Below are 21,558 nucleotides of genomic sequence, written 5' to 3'. Positions count from 1 at the left end.
TCCAGAAGTCGATATCGTCAAACTCATCGGCATTTATCATCGAGTTTACTTCCATCTCCATTCCCATTTTCAAATTCAAACGGCAGCTTGGGCTCGCTTCGTGCGCAAAAACTCGATCAGGTTTTCGGAGAATTGATAATCCCGCACTCGACTTGTAAATTATAAACTATTAGTAATCATACATTCGGACAACAAATTCAACAGCTAAACAAGCGTTCGGTCACAGAAACGCGATCAAAAGTCAACCAAATCAAGTGATAGCCAAGCGTCTGCCGTTCTTCGTGTTAATTGTGTTTGTACAGATAGAAAAGAAGCAATCAAAATGGTGGGCACGACACTGAAAATGCGTAGCGATGAGGTGAGTTGATCCCTAGAACATTAAGATTACCGTGGCATCCGCGAAAAGGTCATGGTAAAGTCACAAACTAGCGGGCTCGTCATCAGCGAGACGCCATTGCAGCGTGGGCAAGTACAGAGGGGCAAAGAGGACGCTGCGATAGTATGAAGAGAGGGGGAAGGGAGGGGTGAAAGAGTGCCGTTTGTCATGGGCGCTCATTGTTGTTGTTGTTGCAGTTGATTTGCTCACATTTTGGCGCAATTTTCTACCGGCGGTGCTTGCACCGTTAATTAGTACTCTCCACACCTTTCTTTCGCACCAAATCACAGAGGAGATAAATCGAGGATCAGTCTTGCGGTGCTTTTCCCAAAATGGCCGCCCTTGAAAAGGTGCATTTCATGATCATGCCAAACTGATCTTGGTTTAACAATTTAAAGCAATTGAAATCAGTGCTCAATAATTAAATATGTTAAAGAATAGGGTGCAAAGTGCAGATATGCAGTCAACTATATTTGTTGCACTTTTCCATTTTTTATCTACAACTAATTAAACAATATTCGATAGAACGCTTCGGAGAACTTCAAGCAAGTGCAATTGAAGAAATTGACGGTTCCTTCCATGGAGGCAACAACAAAACGCGCGGCCTTGGGCGATTTGCAGAATCGCGGCATAAGTCGTCCCATCGCAGCGAAGGATGCGGCACAGAAAGAGTAAGTGTTTGAGCCACGTCAAGTATTCCATTCGCAATCACATGTGGTTACTCCACCGAGCAGCTCCAAGGATCTCAAGCTCACAGACGCCCTGCGCAATGCCAAGGCTCGAGTGGATAGCCACTGGAAGAAACAGCCACTGGGCAGCACCAATGGCAATGGCAATGGCGCCGTTCCGCCCAAGGTCAACGAGGGGGGCGTGGCGGCGTTTTTGCGCTCGAATTCGGTGCGCAATCGCGTTCCGACCAAGACCACTGTAGAACCTACTAAAGGTAAGCTAAAGAGCGATCGGTTTAATCATCTACCATTTCCACATTTTAAATGGTTGCATCGTACTGAACAAATATCTTGAATCCCCAAAGTTACAGTCAAGTCCAGTTCTTCCGAGAACGTGAACGAGCCCACCTTGAAGCGCGAGGACAGCAATCTGTCGAAGAAGTCGCTGACCAAACTGCGTGCCGCTTTGGCCAAACCCGTGATGGGAGTTTCAGGAATTCGACGGGAACCAGTAGCTGTTTCCCGCAAAGAGGCAGAGACCAAGAAGGAACTGCCAGAAACCAAGAAGGACTCACTGGAAGTGAAAAAGGATGCGACCAGGATGCCCCTTATTAGGGGCAACAGTGCGGTCACTACGACCACATCCACGATGCCCACCACCATGTCCCTTTCCAGCAAGCGCTTGGCTGGAATCGAGGATATCGATGCCAATGACAAGGAGAACCTGGTACTGGTCTCCGAATATGTAAACGATATCTACGACTACTTGTATCAGGTGGAGCAGGACCAGCCCATTCACAAGGATCACCTGGCCGGGCAGAAGGAGGTGTCCCACAAGATGCGAGCCGTGCTGATCGATTGGATCAACGAAGTCCACCTGCAGTTCCATCTGGCTGCAGAGACCTTCCAGCTGGCGGTGGCTATCATTGATCGCTACCTGCAGGTGGTCAAGGACACTAAACGCACGTACTTGCAATTGGTGGGAGTGACAGCCCTCTTCATAGCAACCAAGTACGAGGAGCTGTTCCCGCCGGCAATCGGGGATTTCGTCTTCATCACGGACGACACCTACACTGCCCGGCAGATCCGACAGATGGAGCTGCAGATCTTCAAGGCCATCGACTGTAATCTGTCGCGTCCGCTGCCGATTCACTTCCTTCGACGCTACTCGAAGGCTGCTGGCGCCGAGGACGAGCACCATACGATGTCCAAGTACTTCATTGAGCTAGCTTCCGTGGACTACGAAATGGCCACTTACAGGCCATCGGAGGTGGGTTTCAATACACTATCCCCTTTTATTTAGTATAGGTATCTATAATATTTTTCGGCGCGCTTAGATTGCAGCTGCCTCACTGTTCCTGTCGCTGCACTTGCTCAACGGAAACTACCGGGCCGGTACAGGATTCAACGACCGTCACTGGACACCCACTCTGACCTTCTACTCGCGGTACTCGGCCGCGCACTTGCGTCCGATTACCCGGCTGATCGCGAAACTAGCCCGGGATGCTCCCCAGGCCAAACTGAAGGCCATCTACAACAAGTACCAGGGCAGCAAGTTCCAGAAGATCGCGCTGCGAACGGAGCTGACCGGTGCGCTGATGGACTCTATTGTGGACCAGAGCCAGAGGAAATAGTGCGGTCCAAGGCGGACTGGAAGACCCCGACTTACCTAGTTTAGTTTAATTTGTTTTCATTTTTAAATTTGTAGCGTATTTCATTTTCTGTTCGTTTCGTGTTCGTTAAAAAATGCGTATAGTTACCGTAGTAGTCGCATTGCCAACTATCTTTACCTGCATCACCCATCCCCCAGATATCGTAATCTGCTGGAGTCCCTTGAGCAGTTTTCGGCCACTGCCAAGAGCTGGCTCCGGCATCTTTGCCCCCGGAGCACAAGTTGCTCGCGAGCCGGCCGCTGGGAGTGAGTTCCTCCGGTAAGACTAGGAACCGAACTAAACTGGAGCCCGCCAGCTCCTTCCGCTGGGTCACCATCTCAGTGGGAGCGAGCGGCGGAGCAGTGGACACCGAGAGAGAGTGGGCAACGAGTTCATTTGCTGGCCGAACACATCGGCGTTGTCTCTCCAAGAATTATATTTTATAATTGTACCCGTGAAATCATTTCATCCCCTGCTTACCCCTACCACTAATTGTATTTGTCGTTAGATTTTAGTTTCGATGGGAATGAATAAATCCAAAAACTTGTGCAAAATTATTCCCAAAAATCGCATAAAAAGAGACCTAGACTATTTGTAATTTATATCATGCAATTCGCACATTCATACAAAAACAACCTATGCTAGTTATATTGTTTACCACTAAGCAACGATTAAAAACGTTTTAACTAACTGATGTTTCCCAAAAATGTCTCTGAACAATACATAGAAAATAAAGTTTTGTGTAATTTTATAAACAATATTCGTGTTTACCTTGCGTGCAATGTGCCGCCATGTGACTTCATTAGTTTTGAAATCTTTCCGACAGCTGATGAGTGTGAGAAATGTTCCACACCCCTGAAAAAACCAGACAGCCTGAGATGAACGCAGACCCTTTTTCCAAGGACAGAGGTCCTTTTGTCCTTCTTTCTTATCAATCCTGAATACACAATATTTGTACAGTGATATACCTCTGTACATGCTGCCTGCACCTATGTTCATACATACAAACGTATGTACAGGCGGCGCCCCTGGGGAAGGTCACCTTCCCGATCGCAGGTCAGTTACTTCTCTTCCGCTTCTCCCTTTCCTTCTTCCCTTTTTCACGCTTCTCTCTCCTTTTTTGGTACCATCGTTCCATGGGCAGCGGTAATTGCCGAGCACATTGCTCGCACATGGTTGCGCGTGTGTGTGTGTGTGGGTGTCTATCTCACTTTTCTCTTGTACAGTAGTTACTCGATACAAAGTCAAATAAAGGTAATCATATAGTTAGGTTCCTAAAAAACATATCAGCGATTTATCAGAATCAAAGGAATACTTCAAATAGCTATCGTTAGTAGCATAACAAGTTTGAGTTACAACATTTGTTCGCCTTTCAGAGCGCCCACTGTACACGGCCTGCTGACTTTGCTGTGCGCCTGTTCGAAATTTAAGTTTGACGGTTTTATGACTCTCATTAATTCTTGTTTACGGTCAAACAAATGTAGTAAAAAGAAAGTCATTTTTCTCGGCACCCCCGCTGCTCCTCCCTTTTGGCATATTTTATGTTGGCTGCCAGTGGCAATCGGCGTCATAAAAACTCCATGCCGTATAAATTGGGCTTACAGTTTTTGGGTCTTGGGCCCCTCTGTTTCTTCTTCTCTTTTTGGGAACTTCTTCCTCTCGCTTCTGGCTTGCTGTTACCCAAATATGCACAGCATGAACCACTTCGAACCACCGGGCTCGAGTTCCTTTCTGAATCCTGCGCCTTGGAGCAGGCAGGCAGTCGTTCAGGTAGTTCAAGGGGTGGCTAATTCGCACGGGGGTCAGGAGGTTACGGTTACGCAAAAGGACATCTGCTCGTTGTCTGGCGGATCAGCTGAGCGAAAGGACCAGGATTAGTTAGGAAAATCCATTTCGGCAAAACAGAACCTCAAGGAACCAAGCTTAAAAAAACCTATTAACAAAATATTCTCAAAGGTTTCTGGCAGGACATCTCGTTAACAGGGTATATACCTGACTAGCCAAATAGCTTAGAACATAACAATTTGTCAACAATTCTTTGAAATATATTACCAAAATTGGGAATTAAAATAAAAGCAAAAGGAAATAATTCATCAAACATTAATTACCAGCAAAGAAGAGTGAGCAGGACTCATTTAGAGTATAATTTAGTATCGTTTTTAATTCATCATCGTTTCACAATCATCCTCAGACATTATTTCGACTATTCTCGATTACAATATTTCAAATATTGATTACATATTTAAGGTAGAAGAACGGGGGATTATCTATCGTTTAGGAGGTTGGATGAACCGCAAGGATTTTTCGCTGAAACTCGAAAGTGCATCCGGCTGGGGCTCGCCGTCCAGTCCGTCGCCAGGGCCGGCTCTCTCTCTCCCAAGATTTTGCGGCATAATGGCACCGGACCACGGATTGAAGGCGATCCCGGTGGGATGCGCAGGAAAACATGAATGTGCAAAGGAGTTTTCTCTTGTTTTTGTTTTATAATTTCTGTTTATCTTAAGTTGTAGGTTGTTATTTGTTGTTGTTGATGGCGCGCAGGGATGGCAGCATTATTCGAGCCATCTATGATGTTAATTGCACGCATCGGCACTCCTATTCTTCGTTTGCTGCTGATGCTTAACCCTGGAAGGTGGACATGAACTTGGCAACAATGTCCTTCAGCTTGGCATCGGACGACTCCGAGATAGCACCGTCCTTGGCGATGGTGTCGAGCAGAGCCTGCTCGGAGGTCTTGATGTGCTGCAAGAACTCCTTCTCGAACTTGGTGATCTTGGCGGGATCCATCTTGTCCAGATGACCGCGCACACCGCAGTAGATAACGGCGACCTGGGAGATTTGACAATGCGTTAGAGGTTTGGTTTTACACAGAAATCGCAATATCCGCGTTGTCACTACGGATATAAGTTAGTTGCTAGGTCACTTATGGCATACACACCTGATCCTCAATGGCCATGGGCACGTACTGACCCTGCTTGAGCAGCTCAGTGAGGCGCACACCACGGTTCAGCAGCTGCTGGGTGGCGGCATCCAGATCGGAACCGAACTGGGCGAAGGCAGCGACCTCACGGTACTGGGCCAACTCCAGCTTCATGGAACCGGCAACCTGCTTCATGGCCTTGGTCTGGGCAGCGGAACCCACACGGGACACGGACAGACCGACGTTGATGGCAGGGCGGATACCCTTGTAGAACAACTCGGTCTCCAAGAAGATCTGTCCATCAGTAATCGAGATGACGTTGGTTGGAATGTAGGCGGACACATCGCCAGCCTGGGTCTCGATCACGGGCAGAGCAGTCAGGGAACCACCTCCCATGGCGGGGGACATCTTGGCGGCACGCTCCAGCAGACGCGAATGCAGGTAGAACACATCACCGGGGTAGGCCTCACGACCTGGGGGACGACGCAGCAGCAGGGACATCTGACGGTAAGCCACAGCCTGCTTGGACAAATCATCGTAGATGATCAGGGCGTGCTTGCCCTTGTCGCGGAAGTACTCTCCCATGGCGCATCCGGAGTAGGGGGCCAAGTACTGCAGGGGAGCAGCGTCGGAGGCGGTGGCCGACACGATCACGGAGTAGCCCATGGCGCCGGAGTCGGTCAGACGCTTCACGATCTGGGCGACGGTGGAACGCTTCTGGCCAATGGCAACGTAGATGCAGTACAGTTTCTTCGACTCGTCCTGGGCCTCGTTGAAGCGCTTCTGGTTGATGATGGTGTCGATGGCCAGAGCGGTCTTACTACATATTTAATACAAAATTTGTCGGTTAGATATTGCTTGCTAGTAATTAAGAAATGGTTTTCGTGGTTTGATTATCTCTAGAATCTTACCCAGTCTGACGATCGCCAATGATCAGCTCACGCTGACCACGACCGATGGGCACCAGAGAGTCGACGGCCTTGATACCGGTCTGCATAGGCTCGCGCACGGACACACGGGGGATGATGCCGGGGGCCTTGATTCCCACACGGAAACGGTCCTTGGTGTTGATGGCGCCCTTGCCATCGATGGCATTTCCTAGGGCATCGACGACGCGACCCAGCAGCTCATCACCGACGGGCACATCCACGATGGCACCGGTACGCTTGACGATATCGCCCTGCTTGATCAGCTTATCGTTACCGAAGACCACAACACCGACGTTGTCGGGCTCCAAGTTAAGGGCCATGCCCTTCAGTCCGGAGGAGAACTCCACCATCTCATCGGCCTGGATGTTGTTCAGACCGTAGACACGGGCGATACCGTCACCGATGCTCAGCACACGGCCGGTCTCCTCCAGATCAGCCTTGGGGGCGACGCCCAGGATGCGCTCCTCCAGGATGTTGGAGATCTCGGCGCTACGCTGCGTGCTGGCCACATGGAGCTTGCGGGCAGCAAGACTGGCGGCGGGATAGGCGGCTTTGCAGGCGACCTGCAAGAGAGTAGGTTAATCGATATGATTATGCGAGATTATGTAAGGCGTAGGTCCGTGTCGTTGGATAACCGCAGGGTACGATCGTTCAAATACTCCTCTCCAGTACTTTCTAGCTAGTTAAAAAAAATCCACTGCTTACAGGGTATATGGATGTCGGCACATCCCCACTTTGTATTCTTTCCACCTTCACCACTTGCTCGACAGCCGCATCTAACCTCAAACTTCTCGGGCACCGCATCTCACCCACGGCACAATTATGTAATGTCAGGACAAAAACAACGACATTGCAGCGTTTTTCGCACACTTTTACTGACAAAATAACCAAAAACTCTGTTTTGCTTGGCAAATTCTCGGTTTGCACTGATTATGTAACCCACAATTTCAGCGGCCGCCTTGCAATTCGCCGCATTGCGTAACATAAAATTCTTGTTGGAAAATGGGACAAAATCCCACCCGAATACTTGCTACGCATCCAGGAAGTCTTTATCCACAGTTCGATCGATCTTTAAAGCACCCGGATGCACTAATTTTCTGCAAAGTACCCCATCGATTCGGTTATGTATTACACTTTTTCGCCAACTCTTCGTCGGGTAATTTAATTGCTGGAATTCGGTGCGGTACCTGGTTGGCAGCCTTGGGCAGGTTACGGGCGACCGAAGACGCCAGGCGGGCGGAAAAAATCGACATTTTTAATGCTTTTTAACTGTTCGCCGCAGAAGTAATTGTACAATTCCTAAGCCAACTCCTCTCCACACTCGTAGTACTTTTCACAAGATGGTCGCTGGCCAGACGTTCGGTAAGGCAGTGCTGGGAAACGGCCGAAGTGCTGGCGATTGCGCGGTACGTGCACACTGGTCGCAAGTATGGTCACCCTCAGTGGTGGCAGCTTGCGCGACACAATACAATTTCCCAAATGTAATTAATACTCAAAACTAAAATGAAACCTAAAATGAATTTCATTATAACAGATAATTTTTATGCTTGTTTTTTAAAAATTCAACTTAAATATGTTGTCACGTTATGTCGTAATACGGGCACCCTTGGTGGTGACATTAATACATACGATGGTTGATGATGTGTTTACTTATAGAAATCTTATTAGAAAATTTTAAATCCATTCATGTGATTCATTCACACTAATTTGATAATACCAAGGGAATTACGTCGACTGACAAGAAGATCGTTAAAAACTGTTGCGATAACTTTATTTATATATAAACGCAGCCATAATTATGCTTTGAAGAGCTCTGGGCTAATTAATAAGCAGCCTACAAGCATGCTATGGTAATTAGAATGGCAGATTACATCCCTATTTACCTTAACAGAATTACATAGTGGATTTTGGAGTAAATGCTTATCGGAATGCGTTCGAAATATGGCCGAGTTATTAAAACGGTCTGTTCATTTTGGAGACTTTCAAGCGTTTCATTGTTGCGCAAAGAGAGCGGCGAGAAAGTCTACACGCCGAACACAAAGAGGAAGCAAAGGAAGCTGTGCGCGCGAGCGAACGAAAGCAAAAAGGACCGTTTTACTTTTTTTTTTTAGTATTAAAGCGTAAAAGCATCCAGCCGCTCGCTCACGCAGCTTCACTTCGTCGCTTCAGTCTGAGCTTGTGCGGTCCTGTGAACACAACGCGGCGGTAAAACGGAACGGTATAACGGTACATAACGGTACTGCGGGTGAAAGCTGGGTGCTAGGTGCCAAATGTAGGGGAAAATAGCATGTGCCATTAATGTGAGGATATTTGTGTGAGGATAAACCCACTGGATTTTCACCACCTCTCCTCCGAAAAAGTCCAGAAAGCTGCCTTCTGCGGGGCCAGAAAAGTCTTGAAATTTCTGGCCACGTGTTATCCGGTGTTCCGTTTCATTTTTCTTAATTTTCGGCAACAACGTTTATTATGCAAATTATCGCAACAAAGAATTGGACATCCAGCGTCCAATCTCCAAAAAACACATAAAAAAGAGGAACGAAAACTCTGAAACTGGAAGAGATACTCGGTTTTCTTTTTTTATATTTGGATGCTGCTCCTGCTGCTGCACACAGACAATGACAGAAATTTGTCATCACACACACACATATATAAGAACCGCACGCACAGAGAGCGTAGAACAAAGGCAACGGGGAAAAGATAAATAAGCTGAGGAGCACGGAGTGCGAGCGGGAGAGGAAGTGTGGAAGCAGGGGGGCGAGTGCGTCCTCCGTCCCACTCACTCACGCACTTGACTGAACATTAAACTCTCTAGTTTTTTGTGAAAAGATGGAGATTTTGGACCGTTATCGTCGCCGGCAGCCGCGTATCGGCGGCATCTACGTGCTCCAGCTACACATACAGCTGTAAAATCCGCATTCGCATCCGCCATTCGCCATCCGCCATCCGCAATTTTTGACAGCTGTCAGCGTGAAAGAACGCGTGTGTGCGTGTGTGCTGGCACAGATATTTCCACTTGGCGGCAAGGTCAGCGCGACATGCAAATTGAAAAGCGCCGCTCGGGCAAAAACAAAGGCCATAGAATGCCCAGCACCAACAACAACGACATCGGCTACGGGAGGAAAAACAACAACAACAAGCATAATAGCAAAAACAGCAACAGCAAGAACAACATCATCTAACGAAAATGTTTGAGAAATATGTCGCCACATATGTGCGCGCGTGTGAGCAAGTGAAATTAAAATTCCCGCATGCCTAATGAATTCGCCCGCTCGTCCGCCGTCCCTCTCCCACGACAACCGTTATGCGTGTGTGTGCCAGTGTGTGTGCGTGTGTGTCGCTGACTTCGGAATGACAACAAAAGCAACAACAACATTAGCAGCTACAACTAAAACAATGGCTTTCTAAGCTGTCTGAGTGAGTAAAAAAAAGAGGAGAAAAAGGAGAGCCAAAGAGATAGAGAGAGAAGGAGAGCGAGAGAACGACCAAGAGAGAGAGAGAGAGAGCGAGAGAGAAAGAGAGTTGAAGAAAGGACGAAAGCAAAAGTGAAACTTGCAGCTAAGAAAGGTGAGTTAATGGTCAGCAAGGCCCAAAAAGTATGCTACAAATTGCAATTTCCGCTGGTTAATTGCAGTATCAATATCTACTCGTATGCATGTACATATGTCCATACATATATATGTATATGTACATTATGTACATTATACATGTGTATATGTTTCATTTATTTGCCATTCTTCTCATTAAAAGCAAACTATAACATTATAGCTGTGTACATAAATTTCCTAAATGTACTTCCACAGTATCTACTTCAGATTATAATAACTTCACTGTTTGACTAAAAAAATATAAATTTGTTTGTACTTGTGATATTAAATTGAGTATTTTGGCAATTATATAACTTTGGGAAATAACCCAATTCACATAATTGCGGCAGCTCGTCTTCCCCACCTTCTATCTGCCAGCAACTGTTTTCCCATTCATCAAAACCAAAAGTTGCTAGTGCAAATCCACAAACAACACATATTCGCATTTATGTAAATTTGCCCAAATCAAATTGCAATTGCGGCTGCAGCACAAACACACTTGCAAAAGTTTAATAATATGAATAAATGGAGAATGCTATAGCATATTTGAGGGATGATTTAGGTTGTTCACCATCAGCATTCTGGTAAATTAATGTTGTTTGAGCTATTTCTATCTTGTTGACAAACTTAAAAATATTTTCGCCATTCACACAAACTGGTATCTAATCTCTCTTCTGTTTGATTTACCTCCGTATGTCCAATTTGCTTCCAAATTGATGACCAATTTTGTTGATATTTCTTGCTTACCCTTGGTCGATGGCAAGTTATGGTCTTATGGTTTTAGAACCCAGTGAATTCACAATATATAGAAATAAAGTCATTACCATCTGGGGTTGAGGGTCTGCGCAAAAGGAAAACCAATTAAAATTATTTGTGGCGTCAAAGGCAAATGGCAGGGAATGCGGCGAGGCGAAATGGAAACGAAACGAAACGAACAGGACAGAGCATAACAGCACAGAAATGAAATAAAATGAAATGAAATGAAATGGAGAGATGTGAATGGGCCCTCAGCTTCCTCGTAAATAATGCGGGCATTAGAAGCCGCTGGTAGGCCCCACCACCCACTATTCGAGACCCAGAACCCATCCCCCAACCGGTTTCAGTTTTTGAGCCAACTTCTTGTTGGTCCATTGCAGCGGGGCATAAAAATGTTAATTTATGTTCGCTGCGCCTCAGTTTGCATACTTTTTTTAATGCCACTGGTGCTCTTTTTCGTTTTGGGGAACATTTTCGTTGAACACATAAAAAAGATTTCTGTGCTCATCGTTTTTTTTTTTTCGCCTGTTTTTTCTTAATTTTTTGTTTGCTGTTTTCGGCAGATAAACTGTTTTTGTGCTGTTGCCACTGGTGCTTTGAATGGAAACGTGACCGTGTCCCGAAAAATGCGAAACAGTTGCCAGTTGGTCAGAGTTTTTTAACATTGCGCCCGATGCATATCGAGATCCAGAGCTGTATGGAGATGAATTCCAGCTGCAGCACAATTAACAAACTGGCATTAATGTGGAAAAAAGGATTCCGCCGATTTCATGCGATTCTCGGGGGCAAGATTGCAAGGCATGCGTGCGTGAACATTTAATTAAAGCGACTTATTAAGTATGTAAATTTCCGCAAATGATTAATTTGCATATTTATGAGACTAAAATGAGCAGGATAGGGTGTGTGTCTGACAACTAAAACAAAGCCAAGAGAACAGGACAGCTCTGAACAGAACAGAACATAACGGAACAGAAGACGTCGGCAACTGTCAATAATAATCAGGCAGGATCCTGAAGGGGGAGCTGAGGCGAAATGATGGGGGTGGGATGGGAGGCGATGGGACGGGACGGGCAAAACAACGACGGCTGTAATAACAATTTCAAATTGAAATTATGAATTTAACATGACAGCCAACGATGCGCGCAAGTTTTATGGCTTTTAACTGCAGCTTAAGGAGTTTACTTACGCTGGCTAATTATGCGTAAGACGAAACGCGACAAACGTCGAGAAAAGCTTCATTTCAGGGGGAATTCTCGCTGGAGACGATGGCTTTGTTTCGCTGCCGAGAATGCCGAGGCAATTAATTCCACACCTCTAGCCCTAAAGTAGATTGTAAAATCAATAATTTGATTGGGTTGCGAAAAATGGGAACAATTTATTATGGCACTTTAGAACACCTGAACTAAAGTGCTTTCGAATTGATTTTTGCCAACTTTTTTTCCAAAGGTATCAATCATCTGTGCGGACAGTTTTAGTTTTTCACCCCGTGTACTTCGCTATTTTGTCCGCAACCTTTCCGGTGACCACTAATTAATCATAGAGCAATGGCAACGCACTTGTCCTACACTCCGTGTCGTATTCCAATTAAGTGCATTTCTTCGTTTTCACCTGGGTCTTTGCACGTGTACACTGAGAAAAGAGTTAGGTGATAAGCTGACCGGTTTGGAAAACTGATCCATTAGCAAGTCTGGAGTCATTATCGAAATTTGGAAAAAAAAACGGATATCAAAGAAAGTTTCTCAAACAATTATCTGTAGACGAAAAGAACTTATGCAAATCTGCTGATTTTGTTATCGATATCGGGCGCTGCTTTTTTGCAGTGTTGGAGTGTGCTGCGACGTGCTCCAATTAGCGTGGATGGCCACGTTGGAGCCTTCTCAGCATCTCCATCTCTCCCATCAGCCACTGAAAAGCAGGTTCCCAGCGCCCTGGCCCTTTCACCCAATTTGCCCACGTCTGTGCCAAAAATTGCGGACCCGTGAAATACACACACAAAAACACACACGAACAAACGAACACACACACACACCTGAAAGCGTGGCCGCTTTTCGTGTCAATCAATGGCAATAAGGAAAACAGCAACAACTGGCTCTGTTTGACGCTCCTGTTGGCCTCTAATTCTTATTGGACGTCACACTCGACAGCATTTCACATTTTCCTATAGCAGTTTTTCTACCATTTTCGCACTTTAAGCCTCTTACGCAACCTTTCACTCTGTCTGTCTGCCTGTTTATGTGTGTGTGGGTGTGGGAGTGGGGTTGCCTAATTAAAATTCCCCCAACCTCATTTTCCGGTTCCTCTCCATCGGCCCCGTCATCATTCTGCGATTCTGTGAAAGTCAACAATTTTTAATTTGCCAAACAAACTGTATATAATTAATTAAAGTTTAACGTGGGCGTCACAAATGAAAAAGTAGCCTTATAAGTGCCCAAGTGCCCCGCCACCTCCCACCCACCATCTTTCAACAATGCCCCCGTTCTGTTGTTACCCGCTTCTGCATTCTCATTTGGTTTAATATGCAAAGTCAACAACATTCTGTGTCAGCCAAAGGGCAAAATCAACACAACTGCGCTACACAAGGAGTGCTGTACAAGGCAGTTGGGGCTGGACGAACCAGAATCAGTTGACTGCCCAGTGGCCGCATTAGCCAAAGGAGACGAAACGAGGCTCCGGAGGACGGATGTCAACTGGCCAACTGACCACTCTAATGGACCATCCTCGGTGTGTGCACTCAGCGAAACAATTGCACATGGTATACACTATTATTTGTTGCACGTACATATGTAGGTACATAGTATACAGCATGGAAATCCGATTGCAAGTTCATCAAGCTGCTTTGCATTGAAAATGGAAGTGTTTTTCATATATTTTTATATTTTGTATATAGTATGTAGAGTAAAATTTATTTTATTCCATGATAGTAATATTTGATACGATAGTAAGAACCTCCTCTTTATGTATTAAACTGAAAAGAAACCCATAGGATATGGTCAGTTATTATTTCTGGCAGTTTTTAACAATAGCTCATAAAAAACATGATAGAAATTGTGCTCTGTGTGAGTGTGTGCAGATCGACTAGAAACATGTGTGGGAAGATGCAATTGGCTAATAATAGATGCCAGCAGTAACTTTCAAGTTGCGTTGACAACTGAATTTTCGCACAATACATAGATAGGTGAAAATAGGCAATGGCACAATCCTCCAGCATTCTTAATAATCTTGGTATTCGCTTCTATATAATCAACATTGGTTTTAGTTTTAATTATTATTCTTTTTGTAGCTTTTTGTAGAACTAAAGTAATTAAAAATTCTCTGAATAAGACACCATAAAGTTTCTATTTGAGTTGTTTTGAGTTGCGATATTTGAGTTGTTTAAAAGGTTAAACCGAACTAAATTGAATTTAGCGAGCTTTTGAGTTATTGTGTTCCACACTTAACTAGAAATATTGATGTTTAATCAGTTAGTTTGACTTGCAGTTGCTCGCTAGTTAAGCGCAATATTAATGCATCAGTGCCAAGACACTTCTGAGATCCTTGAGGTAGCAACTCCTTGGGAAAGCCTTGCATTTCGTTAACGCCTTTTCCTGCTCAATTGCTTTGAATTGAAAATTGAATTTACCGCAATATTTGCTTAATCTCACATTCAAACTCACTTACGAAAATGGCAAATCCAATTGCCTATGAGTGTGGCTGTATGTGGCTGTTGTGTGGTCCTAGTGGTTCTGGAGGATCTGGTGGGTGGCCATAACGTACGCGTATGCGTATGCGTTTGGTTTTGTGTTCGTGCCATTGACAGTTTGTCGTCAATCAGTTGTCGTTGTCATGGTTGTTGTTGCTGGCGAGTCCCCAGCGATGCACCCATACATACATCTACATCTGTATGTGTGAGTGTATGAGTGTGTGTAATCGCATTCATTGTATCTGTATCTTCGACTGCATTATGACAAAGACAATATGTAAATATGCGTTTAATTGGTTTGTAATTATTATTGCTGCGGCTGTTGTTCTGTCGCTGTTGATTTCGAGTGGTTGTAGGTGTGGCAACCGCCTCGATGCTGGTTTTATAATTTGTGCATTAATTGCACTTAGCCAAATACGTCCAAATTTGCCGCAAAGTTGAAATAAACATGTGTTAGACAAAAACTCATCAGTACTAGAGAAAAATATCTATACATATACACATTCAATTTTATATTTTACTGTATATAGATGAGATGGGATAAATTGCCATCAACTGAATGGTTAATAAATAATTATGGTTTCAGAAGCTCACTTGATGGGATATATTTAATAGCAATAAATGCATCATATACTGGCTGTAACAAAAGTAATCGCTTGAAGTGCACAATTAATGTTTAAATTATTATATAATTTTAAGGAAAGCACCTCTCCGCGTTTATCGATAATTTCAGTGATAATTAATGGTACAACCATGTTCCAGTGCCAATCGCGGGGCGCATACTTTTTCGAAAGCTCGTTACGCAGTTTCGGTCATTAATTTCTCCCCACGCGCTTACACATAAATTTGCAATTAAATGGCACACAGCGGCTCAGAAAGCGATGAAAAAATCGTTGCCTACTTCTGCGGGCACTTATCAGCTTCGGTTTTTGGCTCAGATCTCGATTCGTTGTGCGACATTCGCCGCTTGCCGTTTGCCATTTGAATTTGTTTTGCGGTCGACGTGAGGCTCGTAAAAAGCAAGAACGCATAAAATGCAAAAAGGCAAAAGCTGCGTAAAATTGAGCTCCATACGGAGGGGAAAACAAATCAAAACCACGTGCAGTGGAAAGTTTGAAACTCGGCAAACATACAGATGTGGATGGTAGATAGAGAGCGCAAAATTGTGTGACGCACCACAACTTGGGACTCTTTCGTTGGCCTCGATGCAATCACAATAAAAACCGCACGCATACGCACAATTTTCATTATAATAAAACTGCGCATAAATATCTAAATGAGCAATAAAAGTGTTTTATGTGCAATGCGACGGCGACGATTCTACGACATCGACATCTCGACACCGCCGATGATGTGGGAGAAAGGCATAAAAGCAGCAGCTGCTGGATTCAAAGTAAAAGGATATGGAAGATAGCAAAGGACCCTAGCACACACACACACACCCACACACGACTGTGATTGGCAGACGGTTCCCAGATATCGAAAAACGAGAACACAAAACTTGACCTTACTCCAACTTTGCCTCTGACACTTTTCACTCGATATGCGCTCCGTAATTTACTACAAATATTTGAATACGCATTAGGGTGGCTCTGAATTCAAAACTAAAAGGAGATTTCGATTTTTAAATGAACTTTTGACGTTGAAAGGCAATTAAGATAGTACTGCTCCTTAATTTTCTAAAATAATCTTGGGAAATGTTGTGTTTACAACAAACTATTTTCATCTGCTGGTCCACCCTTGCTCACTTATTTTCATGAAAATACCAAAAAAACAAAAAACCCACAAGTGCCGTAAAGTTTTTAAAAGCAATGACAGTCAGAGCAAACTGACACAGTGAGCTTGGGTATCGATGAATATACTGGGGCATTACATGTGTCTGAATTATTTAAGAGCAAATGCGTGTCCGTTGTGTGTGCGAGTGCGACACTATAATAAAAACAAAATATTAAAATGTCAGAAAATGTTTTCTTTGAGCTGATATAAATATATGTTTTTGAGTTCTCATACTCATGCCGAAAACGATAAAATGCCACTCGAATTATTAAAAGGCAAATCGACAGGCCAACGATGAAATGGATGCCAACGGGCGTCACTCCAAATTAGACATAAAAAAGTCATGTGTGTGAATGAATTCACATGTCATGTGAATTATTTGGATTGCACTTTTAAAGATTTTAAAGAAATATTTGCACATTTGCATAAAGTGCAATGACAAACATAACGCTTTCCCATTTGCACTCCTTAAATGCTATTACTTAACGCATTCCTTTGTGAATACTTACGCCGGATGCGTCGTCAGTTAAAATTTTTGCCAACGCTTAATTTCCCAGCATGCGAAGTAAATTGCCAGGCGGTTGATTAATGCATTTTATGGACAGGTGCCTTGCAGCAGCCTCAGTTGAAACAGATTACTTAATGAGTACACGGCCGACCGGGCGTATACGCAATGTTAATGAAATTTCACCCAAGTGCGTGTGTATGCGCGCTCTGGAAAAATGTTAATTTGCATTGCAATAAGAAACTTGTAAGCTCGCAAGCAAACTGCACAACAATGCCAACAAATTGAGATGTCAGGGGGTTGCAGTGGCAGCGAAGGAGCGAAGGATGTGTTCTATAAAAACAATTTGCTCTTTGTACGGAACGAACGATGCGAGGGAAGGGGGCCGGTGGACACACTGCTGCGAGGCGCGCTAAAAAAAAGTGGAGAAGAAAATGCTGGCCTGTGGCAGTCGTCATAGGCAGTGCGACCTGTCAGTTGCAGGCGGCTTGTTGTCGCAGTTGTTGTTGCCCGGCGGGCATGTAAAAATATGGCACACGTTGCGTATACGTCACATACACGTACGTAGAGGACCGAGCAGATATATACACTGGAAAAATGTTGATGCATTAATTACCACATTTAAGATATATATTTTATACATACGTGTATTGGAGTGCCAATTTGCAATTTTGTAAAACATTTTATAAACAATTATTTTATAGAGAAACCTTTAAGTAAAATCTATATAAAGCTTTTGTTGGACATTGAATTTTTCTCAGTGCAGGCACAGCAGAGATGTGAAAAATGTTGGCAGCTCCGAGGAAAATTGAGAAACAGACGGGGGAACGAGCCTAGAGAATGAAAATGGAAAACAGGAGCAGCAGCACCAGAAGAGGAAATGTCGTGAGTGAATGAGTCTGTTTTGGGGGAGTGTGCTGTGTGTGTGTGTGTGTGCTGGTAAGCGCATGTGTGTGTGTGAGTGCGTGTATGCTTAAGTGTGCATGTGTTTGCGTGTTTGCGGAGAGGCGCGGGGGCAAGGTGGGGGCGTAGGTGGGCCAACGACATGAGCCGTGACGTTAGGCTCATTTATTTATTATTTCCTCAGATTGAAGCACTATCAATAACCAAGTGCAAACAAGGCGAGAAGAAAGAACCACACACAAGCACCCACACACGCACACCGATTTCTGTGGGGAGCATCTGGCTGGGGAGCGTATTTTGGGGCTTGGTCTTATCAACTTTACAGCCTCGCTGTATGGGCTTGTTTATAGATCCATTGCCGAAAAATCTGAGAGCATCTGGATGCGCATAAATATGGATACTCGCTTTACAACTTGATTGAGTTCCGTTTGCTTAAGGATCAATCTGCCGGGTTTCCCTTTAAAGTTGCCTCCTGGCTTTTATTAATTGGATTAGGTTCACACAGCACGGTATATTAAAAAAAAACGGGTTTAGTGGATTCCATACGCTGCTGCTGTATAAATATCTTTGTCTCACCATAACAACTTTATCATTCTGAACTGCTGCCATACAATACAAGCGGAAATAAATTGAGAATAACGCTCATTTACATTTCGGAGATCCCATCTCCGGATTTCCCGCTTTAAGATAGGTAATTTTCAGCGCAAGCCGTTTTTTGTTATCCCAGTGAATAGTAAACTGTTTGCATAAATCAAAACTCTTTACATTTTCCTGCCCAGCCCTCGTACAGCGTTTCCCATGTGTGCCATTCATTTGGTTGTGCATTCACTTTTTGTCATATTTTTTTTGGATGGCCAGAATCATGATTTAGTGCCGCCACTAGCTGCTCTTCGGGATGGTCTGGGCTTAATGATGTCAATCGGCGCGTGCCCTGGCTTTAAACTAGGGCCGCATATTTGCCAAGTTTATCTGGGCTGGAAAAGTGGGGGCACACTCATCATAAATGTGAATGAGCTGCGAGGATGCGGGGGTCTGTGGAGCGAAAGGTAACATGGAAAAGCAATCGCAGGGCCAGGGACGCATGTTCCATGACCCATCTCCAAAAAAACCAAAAAAGGTTCACAAGTGCGCTGATATGCAGGGAGATGCTTGCCAAAAAATTACACGGACCATTGGTCAGCAGCAGCAACAACACAAATGGGCCACCAGTCACCAGCATGATGGCCCGCAGCAACCCTTAAACAACCTGCACAGCCCCGCCCACTCTTCCGCCCACACACACACACACTCGTATATTCAAAGAGACAAAAACAAAAAAAACACCTTTGATGTATGTAATTTTGTTACCATTTTTTATGCCTCTCATTCCGATGTGTTGTTTCGTACACTTTTTGGCCATAATGTAGAGCGGTTATGTGTGTGCGTCAATACAACTGGGGTCAGAGTAATAGTCAAATACAGTATGGGTTCTTCAACATACATTTGTTTAGCTTTATTTCTTGAGGAATTTGCACATTTACTCGTAGAATAGTTTAACTGTGGCTTTTATTTTGTTTTTAAGTAACTACGTTTTCGGAAAGTTCAAAACCTACTTTTCATTTCATTAGTTAAAACTCTTGAAATTATAAGATGTTAGTTTTGTAAAACGATTTGCACTACCACTAGTATTTTGACCCCGTCTGTCTGCGTGTGTGTGTGCGCGCCCCTTTGCCAGTGTGTGTGACACAGAAAGCCAGTTGTGCGAGGTGCGAAGCTGTGACGTAAGCAGAGAGCCAAAGCAGCGGAGCACTGGCCATCAAATTGGGTTACCCGAAAAAAGAAACGACGGACGAGGAAAGGGGAGCATTTTTTCAGTGGCTTCTGCCGCCACAAGGGAAATGAGATTTGCGCCTCAGAGCAGCGTGTCAGTTTCAAAAGCGGAGGAAAAATAAGGTATCGCAGGCAGCGAGGTTAGCTGGGGAAATGGATATCAGACTTGCCTACATTTATAAAACGAAAAGTCTTGGCTGGTGATTGATTTCTCAGTCGGCTGGCGTTTGAAATTCATATAGGCCATAAACGCTTTAAAGGACTTTTGCAATTTCAGCCAACTAATTGGCCATCAAGAGAAAAGAAAGTTGAGAACTTTGTCGCTCCGATGAAACTTTAGACTAAGATGAAGTTGTTTATTGACTTTGTGCCGCAGAACGGCGAGGAATGTGCTCCAGACTAATGGAGTTACTGCAAAAATAGTCATCCACTTGAGTGTGTCGTGCAGTCATCGAATAATTATCTGGCAATGGGTAATCCTCAGCAGAAGACGACGGCCTTTGACCTTCACTCCCAAGGAGCGAGGGAGCAGCGGCTTAATTAAATCGAACCAAATTGCGAAGAGCGCACAGTGCGCTTAATAAGTATTCGTTCGGCGACAGCAGAAGCGCCGGCGATTGGCACAATTCCCACAAGCTGACAAACTCATCAAAAATTTCACAGCCACTTGGGAAGGCAGAAAAGCGCAAAATTTTTATTGTGTTTTCATTAGAGGCGCGCAAATGGTCACAGGAATGCACTTAAAACAAAGACGGAAAGTGTTCCCTATAGTATACATAGAAAAATCAAAGTATTTAATATGTAATAATTTGTATATTAGTCTTACAAAACATACTTTTACGGGTATACTTACCTTTTATGCAGTTTTTGTGGGTATACAGAAAGATGTATTATTTATTAGATTATTTATGCTATTTGCTTACAAGTTTGGTATCATTTCTCTGAGTGCACTGAGTGAAGCAAAGCAAGCCACCGACAGCTCAAAGAAGCTGGGTTCGGAAAAATCGAATTTTTGAAATTTAAAAGCTGGAATCGTTTGCCCATTTTTTGCCCATGTTTGCCCACCAATTAGTTTTTTTTGCCCACGTCCAGTTTTTGAGATATGGATTTTCGAAAAAGTTCGAAAATTTTCGAAGATCAAAAATTTCACTTTTTTCAAAATTTTTTTTTTTTAATCGCAATAACTTCGTTTGCCCACGTTTGCCCACCCTTTAGAATTTTGAAATTTTTGAAAATTTTCAAAGATCAAAAATTTCACTTTTTTCAATTTTTTTTTTTTAAATCGCAATAACATCGTTTGCCCACGTTTGCCCACCCTTTACAATTTTGAAAAAATTTATACTTTAGAAAATATAAGACATTCAAGTTTACCTAGGTGTCTTTGCCCATCCTTTGAAATTAATTTTTTTCGTTTGCCCACCCTTTAATATTACATTTTAACGTTTGCCCACCCTTCAAAATTATTTTTTTTCGTTTGCCCACTCTTAAAAATAAAAAATTTCGATTGCCCACCTCTTAAAACTAAATAATTTCGTTTGCCCATCCTTTAAAATTAATTTTTTCGTTAGCCCACCTCTTTAAAATAAACATTTTCAGTTAAAAACGTTTGCCCACCCCTTAAAAATGTTTTTTTTTTCGATTTTCTACTTATAAAACCAAATTTGTACATATTTATGTAATAACTGTAAGTTGTGCCGCCAATTCACATATGTATCTTAGGATCGGCGGACAGAATCACTAATATTATATGATTATGATGAACACACATATATATATATATATATACAAAAAACTATATATATACATATGTATGTTCATCAACACTTGCATGAAATTTATCAATGATTAAGAAAAATTTATAAATTGTAAGCGAATGATTAACATTATATAAATATTAAAGAAAAAACTGTGTAACGGGTTGCGATCTCCTTATGTACGTTCATCATAATCATATAATATTAGTGATTCTGTCCGCCGATCCTAAGATACATATGTGAATTG

General features: G+C 43.6%; 3 protein-coding genes across 4 annotated transcripts in view; 2 read left to right on the top strand and 1 right to left on the bottom strand.

Moving 5' to 3' along the window:
• The first annotated feature begins 52 nt into the window (after positions 1–52).
• On the top strand, positions 53–3,386 carry LOC117136586 (G2/mitotic-specific cyclin-B). The gene is made up of 5 exons (XM_033297558.1): positions 53–358; positions 902–1,047; positions 1,111–1,319; positions 1,410–2,314; positions 2,382–3,386. Exons 1-5 carry the CDS (start codon positions 323–325, stop codon positions 2,676–2,678), a joined length of 1,593 nt encoding a protein of 530 aa, XP_033153449.1. The 5' UTR covers positions 53–322; the 3' UTR covers positions 2,679–3,386.
• A 1,444-nt stretch (positions 3,387–4,830) lies between these two features.
• On the bottom strand, positions 4,831–7,900 carry LOC117136601 (ATP synthase subunit alpha, mitochondrial). The gene is made up of 4 exons (XM_033297584.1): positions 7,733–7,900; positions 6,528–7,108; positions 5,635–6,436; positions 4,831–5,525 (listed from the first exon to the last, which is right to left on the bottom strand). Exons 1-4 carry the CDS (start codon positions 7,796–7,798, stop codon positions 5,316–5,318), a joined length of 1,659 nt encoding a protein of 552 aa, XP_033153475.1. The 5' UTR covers positions 7,799–7,900; the 3' UTR covers positions 4,831–5,315.
• Positions 7,901–8,696: 796 nt separating this feature from the next.
• LOC117136869 overlaps positions 8,697–21,558 on the top strand; it is a 59,242-nt gene continuing 46,380 nt past the window's right edge. For both annotated transcript variants that reach the window (XM_033297970.1, XM_033297971.1), the window contains exon 1: positions 8,697–10,109. The gene's annotated coding sequence lies outside the window, so the exon portion shown is untranslated. The remainder of the gene's footprint in view (positions 10,110–21,558) is intronic.

This window comes from Drosophila mauritiana, chromosome 2R (genome assembly GCF_004382145.1).
Source record: "Drosophila mauritiana strain mau12 chromosome 2R, ASM438214v1, whole genome shotgun sequence".
NCBI classification, from domain to species: domain Eukaryota; kingdom Metazoa; phylum Arthropoda; class Insecta; order Diptera; family Drosophilidae; genus Drosophila; species Drosophila mauritiana.
The sequence above is the reverse complement of the archived record's forward strand: the minus strand, read 5'-3'. Positions and strand labels throughout refer to the sequence as shown.